This window comes from Nematolebias whitei, chromosome 1, assembly GCF_014905685.2.
Source record: "Nematolebias whitei isolate Nwh7 chromosome 1, NemWhi1, whole genome shotgun sequence".
Taxonomy (NCBI): domain Eukaryota; kingdom Metazoa; phylum Chordata; class Actinopteri; order Cyprinodontiformes; family Rivulidae; genus Nematolebias; species Nematolebias whitei.
In genome coordinates, this window is record NC_056498.1 from 54563244 (window position 1) to 54581444 (window position 18201).

The 18201-nt window shown below is 36.3% G+C and overlaps 1 protein-coding gene across 1 annotated transcript in view; it reads right to left on the reverse strand.

Moving 5' to 3' along the window:
- Positions 1–11772: 11772 nt before the first annotated feature.
- Positions 11773–18201, reverse strand: part of prim2 (DNA primase subunit 2) — a gene marked incomplete at its 5' end in the record, with an annotated part of 31043 nt that continues 24614 nt past the window's right edge. The window contains 2 exons of the mRNA XM_037693948.1: positions 11773–12045; positions 15820–15888. Coding sequence (XP_037549876.1) covers positions 11818–12045; positions 15820–15888 — 297 coding nt within the window. The remainder of the gene's footprint in view (positions 12046–15819; positions 15889–18201) is intronic.

Consider the following 18201-nt stretch of genomic DNA (forward strand, 5'->3'; position numbering starts at 1 on the left):
TCAAATAATTGGTTTATTGTATTTTTTACAAAACTAGGATTATTTTGTGCTGCATACTGTTCAAAGCATGGGATGCAGGGGTGCTAAGGGTGCTACAGCCCAACCTCCTGTGGTTGAAAAGAAACAGCTAGTCAAAAATAAAGAAATAACAATATCCACCATTGTTATGTAAGTTTATAATCCGCTTATATATTTTTTATAAGAACAACTTACTAAAAGAGAAATGAAGTTCCTGTATGTAAAACACATTTTCAAGGTGATGAAACTGATTTGTTTTATTTTCTGTACGATAAGACGATACAGGTCTGTGTTGTTATCATGCCCAGAAAGAAAAAAAATAAAGTTATTTTTTCAACAACAGAAAATTTGTCTTTTTTTTAATCATTCAAACGATTGTGTTTTGTAACCTTTACTGAAATTTTGAGCCTTTGAGTAAGCTAATCAAGATTTAGATTTTTTTAATATGGAACTCGAATGCCCAACATTATTTCTTTTTTTCTTTGCTTCAAACATAATTTCACAAAAAAGATTTGTGAAGGACATAAAAATGTCAGGGTCTTTTTGGAGGTTATGTGACATTGACCTTCAAAGCAAAACTCTGCAAGATCTTACTAAAGACTTGTTTCTCAAGCAAAGTCAAAAATATAAAAACATTTATATTAATGTTTAGAGATGACCATACTACTTTTCTATACTTATTATCTTTTTAGGTCTGTACCTCATGCGCAAAATTCTTTGATCAGATTGAAATGTGTTCGGATTAAATAATCCAATATCGTTTACATGGGCACAATCTGTTGACAACAAGCGTTTACATGCAGCGGGCTTTTATTCAGAATAGAAGTACCGACATGTGCAGAGTGGTAAACTCTACATAAAAAACACAGAAGAAGTTCTACTTCTGTTTTACTTCTGGGATGGACGTAAACAAACCTGAGCGCCCAAAATGGACCCGCAACAGTTTTTAATGATGGTGGAGACGTTACTGCCCTCCCTGATCAAGCTACAGGTAATAAAGATAATTTTGCGCTCTTTCAAAGTTTCTAGTAGAAATGTTTTGTCACTCACCGACCAGTTTTGCTTCTCCAACATATTAGCAGCCATGCAGAAATACGTGAGATAGACAGGTCGCACATGCGCAGTCAGGTCAGTTTTTCACAGTCGGAATAAAATGATCAGATTAAGTGCACACTGTTCAGATTATAACTCGGCATAAATCACCCCTCTCGTTCGGATTACAAATTAATTCTTATCGAGCTGAATCAACAAAGAATAACCTGAATGAGGCGTTTATATGACGCATTTTTATTCCAAGTGGCCGTTTCATCTGATTACTTATGTCCATGTAAACATAGCTATTGTGAGCTGTCAGCTTCTCTTTGCAGAAAGAGGCAAAGTGAAAATGTAGGCCAGATGTGGAAATTACCAATAAAAAAAAAGAAAGAAAGAAATGGTAGAAAGGCTGTGCACCTATTTTTTTTTCTAAAAAAACATAACAAAATAAAAAAATTACCTATATAATAATAATAATACCTAAAATAATACCTACATAATAAAATAATTTATAATACCTAAAATAAAATAAAAATGAATAGAAATAAGAAAATAAATAAATAATACCTAAATAATTATCTATATAATAATACCTAAAATAATACCTAAATAATACCTAAAATAATTTACTGTACCGTATTTTTCGGCCTATAAGTCGCAGTTTTTGTTGCATAATTTACATGCCCTGCGACTTATAGGCCGAAGCAACATATTGATGGATTTTTTTTCCCATATTTATAAACCAATTTTTGTCTGAGATATGACCATTTTCATTCATTCTGACTGAAAAAAAAATTTAAGCAGTACCACTTTCAGCCATTTGATGACAGCAGAGTAGTAGCAGTAGCTGTATGGCATGCCGTTGTATCATGCAATAGATAAACGTAACTATAATGACAAATTCAAAAAAGTTCAAGACAAAAACAACTGCACTTTATTTATTATACTTTATACTTTACTGTTTTTTTTCTTGAACTTTTTTGAATTTACCATGTCCTGGATGACTAAGAATCTTCGCCAGCTTTTAATGACTCAATCGGCTTGCCATAGTCTCCCCACCTTCCTTATGCTCGCTGCTTGGAACCGTCAAACCAGCTGCACCGCCCCGACGAAATGCAGTTAAGTTGACCATTAAAGTGCATTTTTTAGGTAAACATTAAACTGAGACACACCTTTGCTATAATTTTGAGCAAATAAATAATTGTTTAGGTGCTTTTCTTGTGAAATTTCAAAGAAACGAGTCGCGTTCCTCTTCCTTTTTCCTCCCTCTGCGCGTTCACGGAGCAGCGAAACTATTTCTGAAATTCAGCTGATTTGACCATTAAAGTGCATTTATTAAGCAAACGTTAGACTGAGACACACATTTACTATAATTTCGAGCAAACAAACAATTGTTTTTAAGCTTTTATATTGTTAAATTTGCACAGCGACTCATCGCGTGCGCTCATTTACTTCCGCGTATCAGGTTTCGAAATACAGCTGATTTGACCATCAAAGTGCATTTATTAAGCAAACGATAAACTGAGACACACATTTATTATATTTTCAAGCAAACAATTAATTGTTTTTAAATGTTAATCTTGTTAAAGTCTTTCACATACTTTAAATTAGTAAAAAATATGCTCATGTGAGAGCACTTGCTGTTCTAAGCTTCAGACAAATAAAGGGTTTGTAAAAACAGAATCTGTAGTGAGACCCGGCAAAAATGACAAATGCACGTGAGTAGTGGAAAATCTACGCTCCCCGAAGCTATGAACCACAAAAAACAAACACACGCAAAAGTGAAAAAGGGGTGAGCTTGTCTGTTCTCATGTCCCCCTCTGCTCTTCCCCTCCAGATCGTTCTTGAAAATGACTTATTTTTTAATAAATGTTCAGCAGCAGGTGGGACTCAATGGAGAAAATCATTTGCGTGGACCTGAATGGCCCAAAGGTTGGTTTGTTCTCACTATGATGAATTTTCTGTGTCACGAAGTACAAAAGTTAGAAGCCCTGACACATGCAACGAAACACGGATGTTTCATTTAGGGACGTCTGTTTTTGTCACAAAACATAAATCATTGCAGCAAACGCTCCTGTGACGCCGGCAGCAACTTTTAGGCTGAAAATAAAAAAACAAAGATTGACTATCGCACGTGTTCGTCTCAATGTTCAGAACTGATGGTGTAAGAATCGATGCATTTTAACAGCCTTTTATCTGGTTGAAGTTAAGATGTAACAACTGTGAAAATAATGTGCTGGAAAACTCTTTGGTGTCCATTAATCTCTCGGGGGCAGTCTGGTAAAATCCTGAGCTATGGCCCATCAATTTGTCAAAGTCCAAGAAGAAATGTGGGGAACTGCTGTGATATCTGGCTCCTCACACTCACCATCTTCTGGATTCTTATCTGCGGCCCACTCAGCCTGTGTCAGCTCAAGAAGCATCAACAAACACCAGCCTTTCTGGCTCCACCAACACCCCCTGCAGGGTAAAAGGATGGGTCCTCAGCTGGTTTGATTGTCAGGGCCATTACAACCATCCCCCCACAGCTTCTGCTTCTTCACTCCCTCCATTAACCAGACGTTTTCCTTCCCTCTTTCCCACTGATGTGTCACAGTTTGCCTCAGATTTGTTTTGTTATATGTGCGACAGAAGCCATTTCCATTCAAATATTAGAAAAGGCAGGTGAGGGTTGTTTTTTTTATTATTTCCAAGAGCAACAGCGAACATTTAGTCAAAAGCTGAACTCAGAGTAAAGTTTTTAAATCTGAGCATCAGTTTAAACTCCTCAAACGGAATCAGTTTTTTTTTTTTTTTTTTTGGAAAAGCTGGATCAGTTGGATAAGTTCAAGCTCAAGTAAACTTTATTGTCTTTATTATTATTAATTATTAAACCTTTATTTTACCAGGAAGAAATCCATTGAGATTATTAATCTCTTACAAGGACGTCCTGGGAAAATTTCCATCACATGAGGTGCATGAGGTGGAACGAAATCATGTACACAGGGTCCCAGTTACACCCAAAAATAGCAAAATATAAAGTATAAAAAGAAAGAGTAAATAAGGATGTAAGATGTACGTTAAACACTAATAATGTAAAACAAAATGGCGTAACAACAGCAGCTCGAACATGAGTCTGGTGAACACATGGCTGTGAATGAATACAGCAGCATGAGATAATCAGCAGATTAACAATGTTATGAATCAAGGCTTTATAGGACCTCATAAATTTATACTTCTTTCTACTTCATTTTGGACATGACATTGATCTTTTGTTGGTTTTTCTCATAAATAGTGTGTATTATTTGCTATTTTTTCCTATTTTTCTTCAGGTTTGTTAAAAACAAAGTGATCTAAACTAAGTGAAGAATAAAACAATAGGATGGAAAAGGTTTTACTAATGAGTAACTGTTCGGACTAATGGAGTAGAAATACGAATTTGAAAAAGAAACAAATAAAACAGCTAAAAAAGTCAAAAACTGACCGGAAAATTTAAGAAAATCCAATGTTTTGACTTTTATTTCTGTGAAAAAAACCACCCTAAACAAATGTACCTTAAAATGCAGTTATTATTTAGAACTAATGCATTAAAAAAAATCAAAATAAAGCTTGCAAAAAAGTTATTATTTGTCATTGAAGAACATTGTGCATTCTAACTGTGCAACTGTTTCTCAACAGCTGCAGCTTATAGTCAAATACAGAAAGAAGCCGGTCTAACCTCAGAGGATTATTGCGTGATTTGCATCAGATTATACTGATAAGCATCATCCTGCAGATTAGAGTTTTAAACAGACACTGTTTATCTCCGAGCTCATATGCAGCAGAAAAGCTTCCTTTTTTTCAGTTTGCCAGCCAATGGTTCACACCTCAAAAATGTTCTTTTAGCCATTTACAGTCTAAATTACCTTTATTATACAAAACAAAAAGAAACAAGTTTTATTTCTATTTCATCTGAAATATGTACACTATTGCTCATTCTGAAACGCCTCTGGTTTCAAATCATCTTTTTCCAGTTGTTTCTTCTTATTAATGCAGGGGTTCCCAACCATGGTCCTTGAGGAACACCATCCTGCATGTTTTAGTTGTTTCTCTGCTCTGACACAGCTGATTTTAATTAATGGGTAATTAACAGGCTTCTGCAGAACATGAGGAAATAATTAAATCATTGAATCAGGTGTGATGGAGCAGGGAAACAACTAAAGTATGCAGGATGGTGTTCCTCAAGGACCAGTGTTGGGAACGGCTGTATGTGGTGTTAAAAATTTACCTGATTTTTTTTTTCTTTTACGTTCATAGGCATCTGCAACATCCACACAAACGAGGGAAACACACAAAAGACGCAAGTCATCTTCTAGTCAAAACATGTGTGCTGCTGTGGCTTCAAACAAACCAAGCAGCAGCTGGGATGTTTTTAGCAGCTACCACTTTCACATGTTTTGTTCAATATGAAGTGTAACGCAAAGTGACAACATGGCTGCAGGTGAAGCTTAGGCAGAGTGAAGAGTTTGTAACCAAAGTTAATCACACAAACACCGAATCGCACATCTGTCAGGTTAATAAGACAGCGCCCGGGGAACGATCAGGAGTTTACATACAGCTGCAGGGTTTGTCTCTGGTTTTATAATCAACAAGGTTGTCACATCTCCGGGCTAATTTAGTGTTGGGGGGAGAAAATATCTTGATGGTAAATACACTGTCTGACAACACAGTCTACTGTTCTTTTACAACTAAGAGACTAAATATCACACTCAGCATCACAACAGGAGCTGCCAGGTTTCACAAGAATTGAGCAAAATGCTGATGGGAGAGTAACGGATGCCTCCATCTGGTGTTACGATCAATACCTAACAGTGTCAACAGGAGACAGTAATGGACACTCGAGGATCTCCAGATTTAGACCAACGGAACAAGACAGAAAGGTGAGTCTGTACAGACACTTTGATAACACCTGCCAGCTGTGATTGACATCCACAAAGCTTTTATGGTTCACCTTTCCAAAGTAAAGACAATGCATACGTTTATTTATTTATTTTTGTTACATAAAAATTAATTCAGAAGGCACATAAGTTGAGTAATAAGATTTCCGTATTTTCTGGCATATAAGTAGCAGTTCTTTGCATAGATTTGTCAGTCCTGCAACTTATATGCCTAAAAGACTTATACATGTTTTTTTTTTTTTTCCATATTCGTAACGTAATTTTTGACTGATGCTTTAAATTTCGAAGAACTGTAACGACGAGTCCTCCCATGCCTGTTCGCTTCACTCAGCTGGTGCAGGCGGAGGAACGCTGGAGAGCTGGATAAATGGTTGGATGGATGACACCGCACTGTCCAGGCGAAATGAAGCTGTTTTGATCATTAAAGTGCTTTTATTAAGGAAAAATTAAACTGAGACACACCTTTGCTATAACGTCGAGCAAACAACATCCTCGGTCACGATGGATAGATGGATGGATGGATGGATGGATGGATGGATGGATGGATGGATGGATGGATGGAAAAACTATGTTCAAATTTATTGACGGATTCATGTTTTTAGTTAAAATAGTTTTGATACGCTTAACTTACAACATGCAAATGTAGTTTTACCCCTCCAGTCACTTTTCTAAAGAAACTGACTATAACTGGAAGGTCGAACAATTATTAATATATGAACACTCACATTAAAAATAGTTGCTTGGTAAGAAATAGTGTGTTGGGAATGACTCTTAGCTACCACCACACAACATTTTAGCTCAACATCTGTAAAACTGGCTGAGTTATTGTCAGTTTTGTGTTCACCAAGTTTGGTCAGCTGTGGCAGCCATCTTAAATCAGGTTGACAACAAAAGTTAATTATTTGTATATTTAAATTATATAATTACATTCTGGGGTGCTGGAAAATCTGGCCACTTGTTCATGAAATATTTTGTTAACAAACATTTTATGGCCACGCTGCCAGTTAGCCAAATTTAGCTTTCAGCTGCTGTTTTGTTGCATTTAGCTCAAACTTACACTTTTGACTAATTTTAGCTGTTAGCTACAGTTTTGAAAAGTCTGATTTTACCAAACATTTTTTACATTTTAGCTTTTATGGTTTCAGTACATTCAGCTTTTAGCCACTGTTTTTTTTTATTCTAGTTTTTAGTTATGGTTTGATTTTAGGGGGAGTGGTGGCACAGGTGTTAAAGGTGGGCCTACAATTGGAAGGTTGCCAGTTCAACTTCCCAGACCAACATATCATACCATACCATTTTATTTATAGAGCAATTAAAACAGCGACAAGGCCAACCAGAATGCATCAACATCAACATGTGGGCAGGAAAGGTGATCCCCACATCGTGCTCCACCCTCATTTGCCCCATTCTGGACCCTTGAGCAAGGCCCTAAACCCCCACCACTTGCTCCCCTGGGTGCCCTAGATGGCAGCTCTCTGCTCCACAAAGAGGGCTGTAGTAGCTCGGTGGTCTGCGGTTGCATCAAGAAGGGAATCCGGCATAAAAATAATTACCATGTCTCCATGTGAGTTGTGGCAACCCCTGAAAAAGGGAGCAGCCGAAAGAAGAAAAAAGCTTATGATTTTGCTCATTTTAGGTTATAGCTACAATCTTTCCAATTTAACATATCAGCTTCAGTTTTACTAAATTTAGTTTTCAGCTACATTTCGTATTTTGGCTACAAAGTATAATTATTAGCTTGTTTTGCTACGTTTGGCTTGACGTTGTGTTCATGCTCTTTTTGACTTCATAATTTCAGTTAACGTTCTTTCTTCATCAGATTTGAGCGGTCATTCAAAACTCAGCAATAAAACTAGAATTAGACAGAAAATGCAATTTCTTTAATTCATTTACATATTTCTTTGTTTCTGGTCATGCTGGAAATAATTTTTAGCGTTTATGTTCTATTACGTGACACTATCACGAGGATGAACTGGTATTTAAATTTTGATAGTTTTAATATTGTGATGCTTTTATTCCAATATATGTATCACAAATATAAAGCAAAAACTCCAAGCACTTTATGAGAATTACACAGACTATATCTGACTAAAAGAAATGCTGTTACTATGGTAACTTAAACTTCATTAGGCTTGTCTTCAGATCTGCTCAGAACTGTTTTACCTTGAAACAAATAGTTTTGTTTTGATTTTTTTCCCCTGGCAGAGCAATAAAGATGAATAGCTTGATTGCCAAACATTCAATTTGGCAAAGAAACAAAATTAAGAAAGAAAGGACCTAAAATACTCTGGTAAATCTCATTTGAAAGCAAACATTTCCCCAGAGCTACAAACCTTTGAGCTCTTCGAAAGGAATGAGACTGTTATCAAACACTCTATGCTAATTTTTACACAGCTAAAGGGTGAAACGTGCAGCCAAACTGTGCATTATTGGACACTATAGAACTTCTAAAAATAAAAAAGTGAAATGCACACAAATCCCAGAAAGAACCAAAGCTGCCTCTGGTAAAGCACAGCTCTCATTACATCACATTTAGTCTGCTCTGGGTGAAATTATGTTAGGATGAATACAAACAGAAACATTGTGCATAACCTTTTGATTCATGTTGCCTCACTTTCTCATCTCAGAACGTTTACCAACTAAATTCAAGCTTAAGAGATACTTTTTTTCCAACAAATGTCATCAGAGCAGAACTCACACAATGGGAGGGGTTCCGTTTTTATTTTCAGCAGTGTAAATGCAGCCACACATAGGACTTGAAGTATTATTTCTCTAGTGTTTATGCTAATATTTGCAATTACGACCATTAAATTCAATGGCTGGTATTCCTCAAGGAACTCTGTATGGCCCACTTCCTTTCATGCTAGAGATTTGTTGTAGAATGATGGAGCTATTTTGGTCTAATCTTAATTTTTTTTTAAAAAAAGGACAAATCGCAAGCAAAATTACAAGCTCTCCTGTAATCTGGTAGTACTCAGATTATGTGTTGGAAATGACGCTCACCTAACATCACCCCAAATTTGAGCTTAATACCCAAAAAACTGACTTAATTACAGACGTGTTTGTGTTTACTAAGGTTGATTTTATGTAATTGGGTTAACTGTTAAGTCAGTTGTAGACAGAAATCCTGTGAAAACTTTGAGTTTATTAAAATTTGTCCCATGTTGAATGAGATATTTTGCCAACAGAGAATGCAAACACAGACATAAACATTAAAATGCACGAAGGCCACACAATTCTTTGTACTCTGAGGTCACCAACAAAGTATTCTGGAGCAAAACTGTAAAAAAAAACAGACAAAAAAAAACAAAAAACGACATAAATCACACAAACAAAATTTAAGTTTGTTTTTCTTTTTGGTTTTGAGGCATGGACACCCACACACATGTGAATATGATATTGTTGCTACATTTAAAAAAAAGTTCAGATTTATACATTTGAACCAGGCAGGTGTTTCGCTATGCCCAATTATAAAGAAGCTGTCCACCATCTACCTCTACCATCTTCCCAACACCTCTGATCCATGTAATGTACACAGGCAAAGCACAAATCAGACAACTTATACCACCAAGTTCATGATTAATGATTTTTCATCTTCTGCCGAAGGTTTTAAAGTCTCACAAAGAGGCCAGCTGTGTCAAATGTAGTCATGCTCTGCCAAATATTGTACATCAGGGGTCCCTTGCTGACAGCAGCCTTCCTGCAGACTGTTATCCAGTCGCCTTATTATACTGAATAAATCCTTCTCATGTCAAGCACCAGGGCTGGATCTAATTCCAGATATGAGCCGCTCTGATGCTCCAGTGCTGGTGCAACATGGACCAAATGTGCTTTTTTTTTAGCATCGTTGGCAACACTGAATTTAAAGTTTATTGTCATCTTATTACCAATAATTCACCTCTGAGAAAATACGATTATAGAAGTTTTTAGATTCAGTGTTGAGAAACACAGAGGCAAAGCATTGCCATCCACATTATAAAAAAAGTCTAGGACATTTAGATATAATTGGATCTAAAGTTGGCAAAATTAAAATAAAGAAAGGTGATTGCATTGTGGCTATTCCAAAGACAAAATTAGAGGAGTAGTCTGTCACTGTATACCAGCACTGCAAAGGTTTTTCAAATTTTAGGCAACTACTTTTTTATTTATATATTTATTTGCAAGTTATTAAGTAGGCAAGCACAAGAGAGAAGTGGAAGTATCTCTTGACCATGCATGCTTTGAATAAATTGCATTGTGCACCATGAGGCAATATTCCAAGGCGGAGTAATACAACTGTAGGACAGTTTATGTTTTCATCCATCCTCCTGTCACCATTCATCTACGCCGTTGCCAGCAGCTTCAAAAACCCTGTTTCTGAGACAGAAGGGAGATGTTCTGCTCAACACCCCTGGCCAACACAGGCTGTCATAGAACAAACCACATTAAACAAATAAATACAAACTAAACAACAAACATAAAAGTAAAACGATGATCGCTGTGGATTCAACATTTAACAAGAAAAGACCATAGTTCATGCTTAATTATCCAGGTATAAAATCCAACAATGTTCAGTCAGGTCATCTGGATGGTTTCTTTTTTTGCTGAGACGTTTCGTCCTTCATCCAAAGTACTTCCTCAAACCGAGAAGCCACCAAACTGATTCCCAGTCATGCTGGAGTATGCAGTTTGTGGGAATCAGTTTTGTTTGGTGGCTTCTTTGATTGATGAAGTCCTTTGGATGAAGGACAAAACGTTTCAGAAAAAAAAAAAAAAGAAACCATCCACATGATCTGATTGAACATTGTTGGATTTTATACCTGGATATTGAGCATGAACTTTGGTGTTTTGAACCACCTTGGCATGACTGTCTTAGTAGAGTTGACGAGGGAGAGGGTGGGCACCAGAGGCCGTCTTAGCACCAGCAAACTGTTTTGTTTTTTTTGCAACATGGAGTATGCCGTGTGTGGGAATCAGTTTTGTTCGGTGGCTTCTCAGCCTGAGGAAGTCCTTTGGATGAAGGTGTGAAACGTCACAGCAAAAAAAGAAACCGCCCAAAGGACCTGACTGAACATTATTAGATTAACTAGAAAAGCTGCATTCACTGCAAAAACACTGTTCGAGTGTTAAATAACTTCACTAAAATTTGTGAAGAATGAATTGTAACTAAAACAAGCAAAAAAAATAAAATAAATAAATAAGCTTAAATCAGCTTAAAGTAAAAATGAGCACAACAAAAGCTGACAGGTAAATGTATCACAAGTGGTTAAGATAAATGCAGCAAAACCATAGCAAGACGCTAAATGAAACTAACTAAAAGCTAAATTGAACAAAGCAGCTAAAACCTAAATGTTAATCAATACATTAAAAACTACAATTAGCAAACTACTAGCTAAAGGCTGAACGTAACAAACGGCAACTAAAAGCTACAATTAGCAAGGCAAAATCTAAAATTAGCAAGATGCTAAAAGGAGCACAAGAACTCAAAAATAGTGCAAGTATTTTGAAGTATATTTATTTATGATGATGGGAAAAGAGCTCCATGTATTACAATGGGTAAAATTTATACCAACAAAGTTGAATATATCAAAAAGTATAAAAAGTACACATATTTATGGTCATGACACATTATTTCCAATCGAGTCAAACTTTCATGTATGAATGGTTAAAATAAAAGTAGTCCGATTAAAAGAAACTATCAACAGGAAAACAATAGGAATGCTGACTCAGCGTTCACAAAATAATACTCAAGAGTTGATTTTTTTTGTACTTTATTTTTGATATATCACATACAGTTTATATCATTTTGTCAGAATATGAACCAGCCCCAACTCTTCAACATTTATTCTCACGAGTATTAAAACAGAAATCAATCATCTTTAAAGACAAACTCCAGGTTTTCAGGCATCTCAGCCACCTGTTCATTAGCGTTCGCTGCCGTCTCTTGAGATGCAGAGGACGCTTTGGTGGCAGAGTTCTCCTGAGACCTTTGAGGAGCGTCGACGTCTCGCTTTATGTCCTTGCCTCCTCCGAAAACCTTCTGGCTCTCTGTAAAGTACTGATTGGGGTGACTAAGTGAGAAGGGTGCGTCCTCAACCTGCTCAGAAAAAAAAAGAGAGAAAGCACGGGAGAGGAAGGTCACGAGAGGATAATTAGCAGTTGTCAGACATGCGTCAGGTGGATTGACTGATTCAACGTAAGTCACCTCTCAAAAAAACATTTAATCTCTCCTTCAATGGCCGCGGTGAGGAACGGTTTACGGATTTCTTAATAACTAAACTTTCACAGACGTATCAGCACACATTCAAGTTTGCCTTCCAGTGAGTGAAACTGCATGGTTGTTGCTTTTTTTCTTGAAATTTACACTTGCAAACTTAATAGTATAAAAGGTTAAATTGCTTTTTCTCACTATTGTTAGGGTAAAAAAAACAAGAATTTGATGTGCGTACATTTTACTGTGAGGCACACAAATTCATTTTACAGATGACTGCAAATCAGATTATTCAGATTTTTTTAACTGCTTGCCTGCGTGGAGTAAATGAAAGTGAGGCTGTTTTTCTGTTTCTCTTTATTATTAATGTGTGAAAGTTGATTAAGTATTCACACTATTGTGATCCATCCATCAATCATCTTTACCCGCTTCTTCCTTTTCGGGTCACGGGGGTCACGGGGGTCACTGGTGTCCATATCCAGCAGTCACTGTGCAAGATGTGGGGGATACCCTGGACAGGTCTCCAGTCCATCACAGGGACACATAGTGACAAACGAGACAACCATTCACTCTCTCACTCACACCTAGGAACAATTTAGAGTTACCAATCAGCCTAACATGCATGTGTTTGGTATGTGGGAGGAAACTGGAGTACCCGGAGAAAACCCACGTGAGAACATGCAAACCCCACCCAGGAAGACCCCCAGCCAGGATTTGATCCGGTGACCTTCTCGCTGAGAGGCAACCGCTCAACCAGCTGAGCCACCGTGCTTATATTTATTTACGTTTTTAGGGTATTTCAGCAATTTAAGCATCAAAACATTCAGCTTGTTCATGACATCGGTGTTATGACTTTTAGTAGTGATACTTTTTAAACTTTTTGAAATATTCAGCTGTTTATCTGGCTAGTTTGAACATTTCGTGATCATTTTGACTTCTTTTTCTTTAGTTCAGCAAACATGTGCCCTTTATGCCACCGTCTGCTCATTTCAGCGTTTTGCTCAGTTTTTCAGCTACTTCTGTGCTTATTTTAGCTGATTTTGGCTTCTTCTAGCTTCTTTCCACTTATTTGCCCCCTGCCCCAAACTATTTCACTAATGTCAGTTTTCTATGCTCTGTTATGGTTCTTTCAGCTTCAACCAATTTATTTTTAGATAATATAAGCTAGAATTTGGTGTGTTAGTAGCTGTGAGTGACTCAAGCGTCAACACATACTGAAGACAAAATAAAAATTCAGTAACTACCAAACACACACTGAATTTTATGTCCAAGCTCTAACTCTGCCTCCGTGTGATGCAGGAATGTCAAACTTCACAGCTGGACACCTCATGGGTCAGCAATGGTGCTTAATGATTTTAAGTCACTGGGTCAAAGGTCACCTCCATCTTTATATGGCTATAATTTGATAATTTGGTAACATGGAACAGTCAAAGTTCACAGCATGGCACCTTGTTGGGCAAAATGTTTTTCTATTATTTTAAAAGTCATGTGTCAAAGGTCAAAGGTCACTCCTTACTTTAAACAGCTCTAAATTGGGAATCCTTTCACAGATGAATCTCAAACTTCACAGCAAGACACCTCCTGGATCAACAATGATCTCTATAGATTTGAAGGTTAAATTAAACTGTGTTAAACTGGATTTACCACAGTTTCACTACTTTTTCCTACTATTTTTACTTCTGAAACTAAACTAGTTCTCTTCTGCTTTTTTTGCTAGCGGGTCGCTACTTCTGGCTCTTAGCTAGCATGTTTTTGCTTTTTGTCAACATTTGGATTCTTCTGCCTCTAAATTAGCTTTTCTGGCCTTTTCTACTAGTTTCGCTAATTCAAGCACTAATCTAGTTATTTAATGCTCATTTGCTAACGTTTTGCTATATTTGGTTCTAAGCGACCATTTTCTGTTTTTTGTTAATGTTTAGTTACTTTTGACTCTTAGCTAGATTTTTCTGGTGACAGGTATTTGCTAGCATATTGCTACTTCTGACTCTAAGCTAGCCTTTTCTTGCATTTTTGCTTGCTTTTTGGTTCTTTTGACTCTAAACTAGCTTTTTTTTTTTTTTTTTTTGCAATTTGCAAGCATTTTGCTACTTGTGTGACTTAGCTAGTTTTTTTTAACTTGCGTTTTGTCTGTCCCAAACTGCAGTTATTTTGGCAATCAATTTTTGACACCTTCTTTGGAGTATGTGGCAAAACTGTACACCCATCATCATTCATCTCACTGTTTGTGGTGGTCCCTGTGGATACGTCCTTCATCAAATGCGAGAAGGATGTAATTACCTTTGGCTCTTTTCTGGCCAGGAGGCTAATTTTGTGCACCTGGAAGGACCCACCACCACCAGCATATGTACGTTAGATAAGGGAGGTGATGTACCATATCCATTTGGAAAAAATAAGATACACCCTGAAGGGTCTGCCAAAAGTTTTTGGGACACTTGGCAGCCTTTTGTGTCATTTGTTGAGAACGTGTCAATGCCTGTGTAGTGCATGGACTGGTCCGGTGTGGGAGGGAATTTTGTTCTGTGTTCTTGTTTTGTTGTGTTTTCACCGTGTCTTAAAAGCAAAAAATAAATAAATAAAAAGACTTTGTTTACTAGCGTTTTGCTACGGAGTCTTAGCTAGCCTTTTCTTGCTGTTTGCTAGTGCTTCCGCAAATTATTCAACTATTTTTGATTACATTTTCAACTGTTGATATTAAACAAGTATTTCAGAGATTTAAAATTTACAGCTTAGTTTCAGCTTCTTCAGCAGCATTAAGCAATAAGCATTCACACTGCATTTTCGCAGGAAATGATAATTTTTTTTAGTTAAAATGAGCAAAAAGCCACTAAAGAAGTGCAGCATTTGGCCTTAAATTTTTATATTAAAAATATTCTAATTGTGTATAAAATACAGCAGACCTGAATTTGTTCCATCTTTACAAACTAGTTCATTTTTCTTGACTTTGCCAGGCAACAAAAGCACATTTATTTTGTTACAAATCAAATCTACTCTTGTTCAATCCAGAGCTCGCAGAGGAGTTTTGTTGCCACAGCTTACAAAATCAGATTAAACTGTTTTGTTTTACTGTTTTAATATTCGTTCGAGGTTCAGAGTTCATTTCTACTAAAACAACTTATCTCCTACATTTATGCACGATTATGTGAGCACAGTCAATGTTACTTCTTTAAAATATCATATATTGCACTATTACATTTACTAAAAGTAAAATATTAAACAGATCAGAACAATTTTTAAAGTTTAAGCAGACACTTGGCATCATTCTGAGTAAACATGACCAAAGAATATTTTAAAAAGCGCTCATAGACCAAAAGTGCTAAAAATGATCTCTTTAATATGTGCATGTGTCATGTTGACCTGAAAGGCCTGAATCTGCAGGCTTAAGATGATCTGTTGTGAGTTTAAACTCGTGCTAATTTTGGGAGGATGACTCAGACATCCAAAGTAAAACAGATTAAATTATCCAAGTATCCACAGGGGACAAAATGGGGTGGAAACCCATAATAAACCTATAAAAATTAAGTGGCAAAGACAGCCAGCTAATGACGGATGTGATGACAGTTCTGGGTCTCTCCTGAGCCTTCGCGCACGAGACGTAAACTGTGCCTGCAACTCACACGTCTGCAGTTAATGTGCTCCAGATCAAATAAAATCTGTACTTACATGGTGTGTCAGCTCAAAGTACTTCTGGCACGCCAGCTGGTAGTGCATCCCTTTGACCAGCTCCATGATCTGCAAAATAAAAAGGCAAGCGACACTAAAAAGGTTCAGCAGTTGCACATTAAACACTGACGCAGTCCATTTGCAGAGAATGCAGTCAGAAAAATCGCAGACCTTCATTTCAGTCGTTTTAATTTGATTTTGGTCAAGGGCACACATGCTTAATATATCATAAAAGCTTTTGTGAATCCATCCTTTGCAGAAATGGTGCAAAAAGTAATAAAAGCATCCTTTTTCTATAATGCATGGAGGTAAACTGCACAGGCTATGACCAACATCCCTCTGTAGACACTGCTCTTCTTTGTTAACAGTGGAAAAACACTCCACACACGATGTTAAAAAAAACACAATTTTTCAGTCCAATTACATAACCAGGTGTCCATATCTACTCTTGTACATTTCTACAAGTAAGTATAATTGATGTCAAAATGTGGCTGAAACTTCAAGGTGAACGACCTACTGGGAAAAAAAATAAAAATCCAAATTTGTGCCTCGGCCTGCGTTTGTTTCCTTCATATTTTCCAAGAACCCTGCATGGCTGCCTCCAGCGTAATATTGCCACCAGCATGCTCAACTCTGAGGCTGGTGATAGATGGGTAATGAGCTCTGCACGGTCTCTGCCAGATATTCCAGTTGTTCTTTTATTTAGTGTAAAAAGAAGAGCGTTTGTAATATTACACACAGCAGATTTATAAAAAGAGAGCTGTACTGACAGCTTAACATCCAATTTAATTCACATAAATAGTCAGATAAATTAATGTGTTATTAAGATTTGTTGATTATTTATATTAGAGCATGTTCCAACCTGTACAGCCAGATACGGCCTTTGTTACAGTTTGGGTTGTCTTGCCAGATAAAACATTAAATGAACTAAAACTAGACCACCAACCTGAGACAGACAAAGTTTGTATCGTTTCTCAATATATTTAAAAACTAAGCATACTTTGTCCAAATTTGTTATGGAAATTAGTCAACTTTGAAGATGAGAAAATCAGAAGTTCTACGTGGAAAGAGCAACAACAACAAAATTAAACTCTTGCTGAACTTACAGCCAAGAAAAGATGTCAGGTATCTGATTTGATATCATGTGCACCAGAGCAACAGAGCTTTTGCTTTACTGTACAATTTATTTTTGTTTCTGTATTTTCTTTTATTTCAAAATGGAACATTAACAGCTGAATATTCAGATTTCTAGTGAGGAAGATTTTTTTAAGCTAGTTTGATGCATTATTTTCAAATATATTACTAAGAACTTAGTCGATGGTAAAACTGCTAATTAAAGTTTTTTATAAACTTGATTTTTTTTATTATCAACAAGTAAAGTGTTTTAAATTCTGTCTAATATGTCTTAGAAAAAAGTTATTTAAATTTCCACATAAATAATTTGAGACTCATATATGATTACATTTGAAAAAGGTCCATTTACATATTTTCTAATAGATATTGACTGAAACTAATCCCAGATGAAGACTAAGGTTTTAATTATGGCCTCCTGCGTAACTGAGTTTGACATCCCTGTTCTAGTATTCCAGTGGGAATACAGAAACATGTAAAAGATACTCCAGGAATTAGGTGATGCTATTATGTATCGTCTATTTTTATAGTTCAGAACTAACGGAAATACAAAGAACCACCATGGAGCCAAAGTAAAACGACTGTTTCATACTGTTGTCTAAAATTTTTTATTTAGACATTCAAAGAAAAAAATATCTTTTGATTAAACTTCATGACTTGCTGAGGCTTTTAAAGACATACAGTGTTTCTGACCTATTAAATGTATCGTCATCTAGTTTCATCAAACAGTGTCATTAAATTATTTTAAAACTATTTCTCTGTTTAGATGTTTATTCTGCTTAAAAGACAAATTCAATGAGTATCATTGGGCTTTCTATTATTCTAAATTATATCGACCACAAGTATATTTTCGTCCTTTCATAGTAGGGCTGGACGATATGGCCAAAACTTTTATCACAATACATTTCTTAATTTTGGTCAATAACTATATATGATATCTATATAAACAATATAAAAGCCTCAGAAAAACTGTACAAACTTTACAAATAAATTAATGTTCACCTTTTATTTGTATTTAGCTTTCAAATAAATTTTAAATCACCGTCAAATAAACAGAAAACTCTCAACTTTGTCAATATTAATGGTTTTACCTTTAAACAACAACATAACAGTTTGCTGCACGGGTTTCTCTTCTGATACAGCTGGGGGTGTTTCAGGGACACGTTGGCTCAAACTTTTATTGTGCTTCATCTTGTGACTCTCAGCATTTTCTATCGAGTGGAACAAGTTAGATGTGTTCCCACCGCTAGC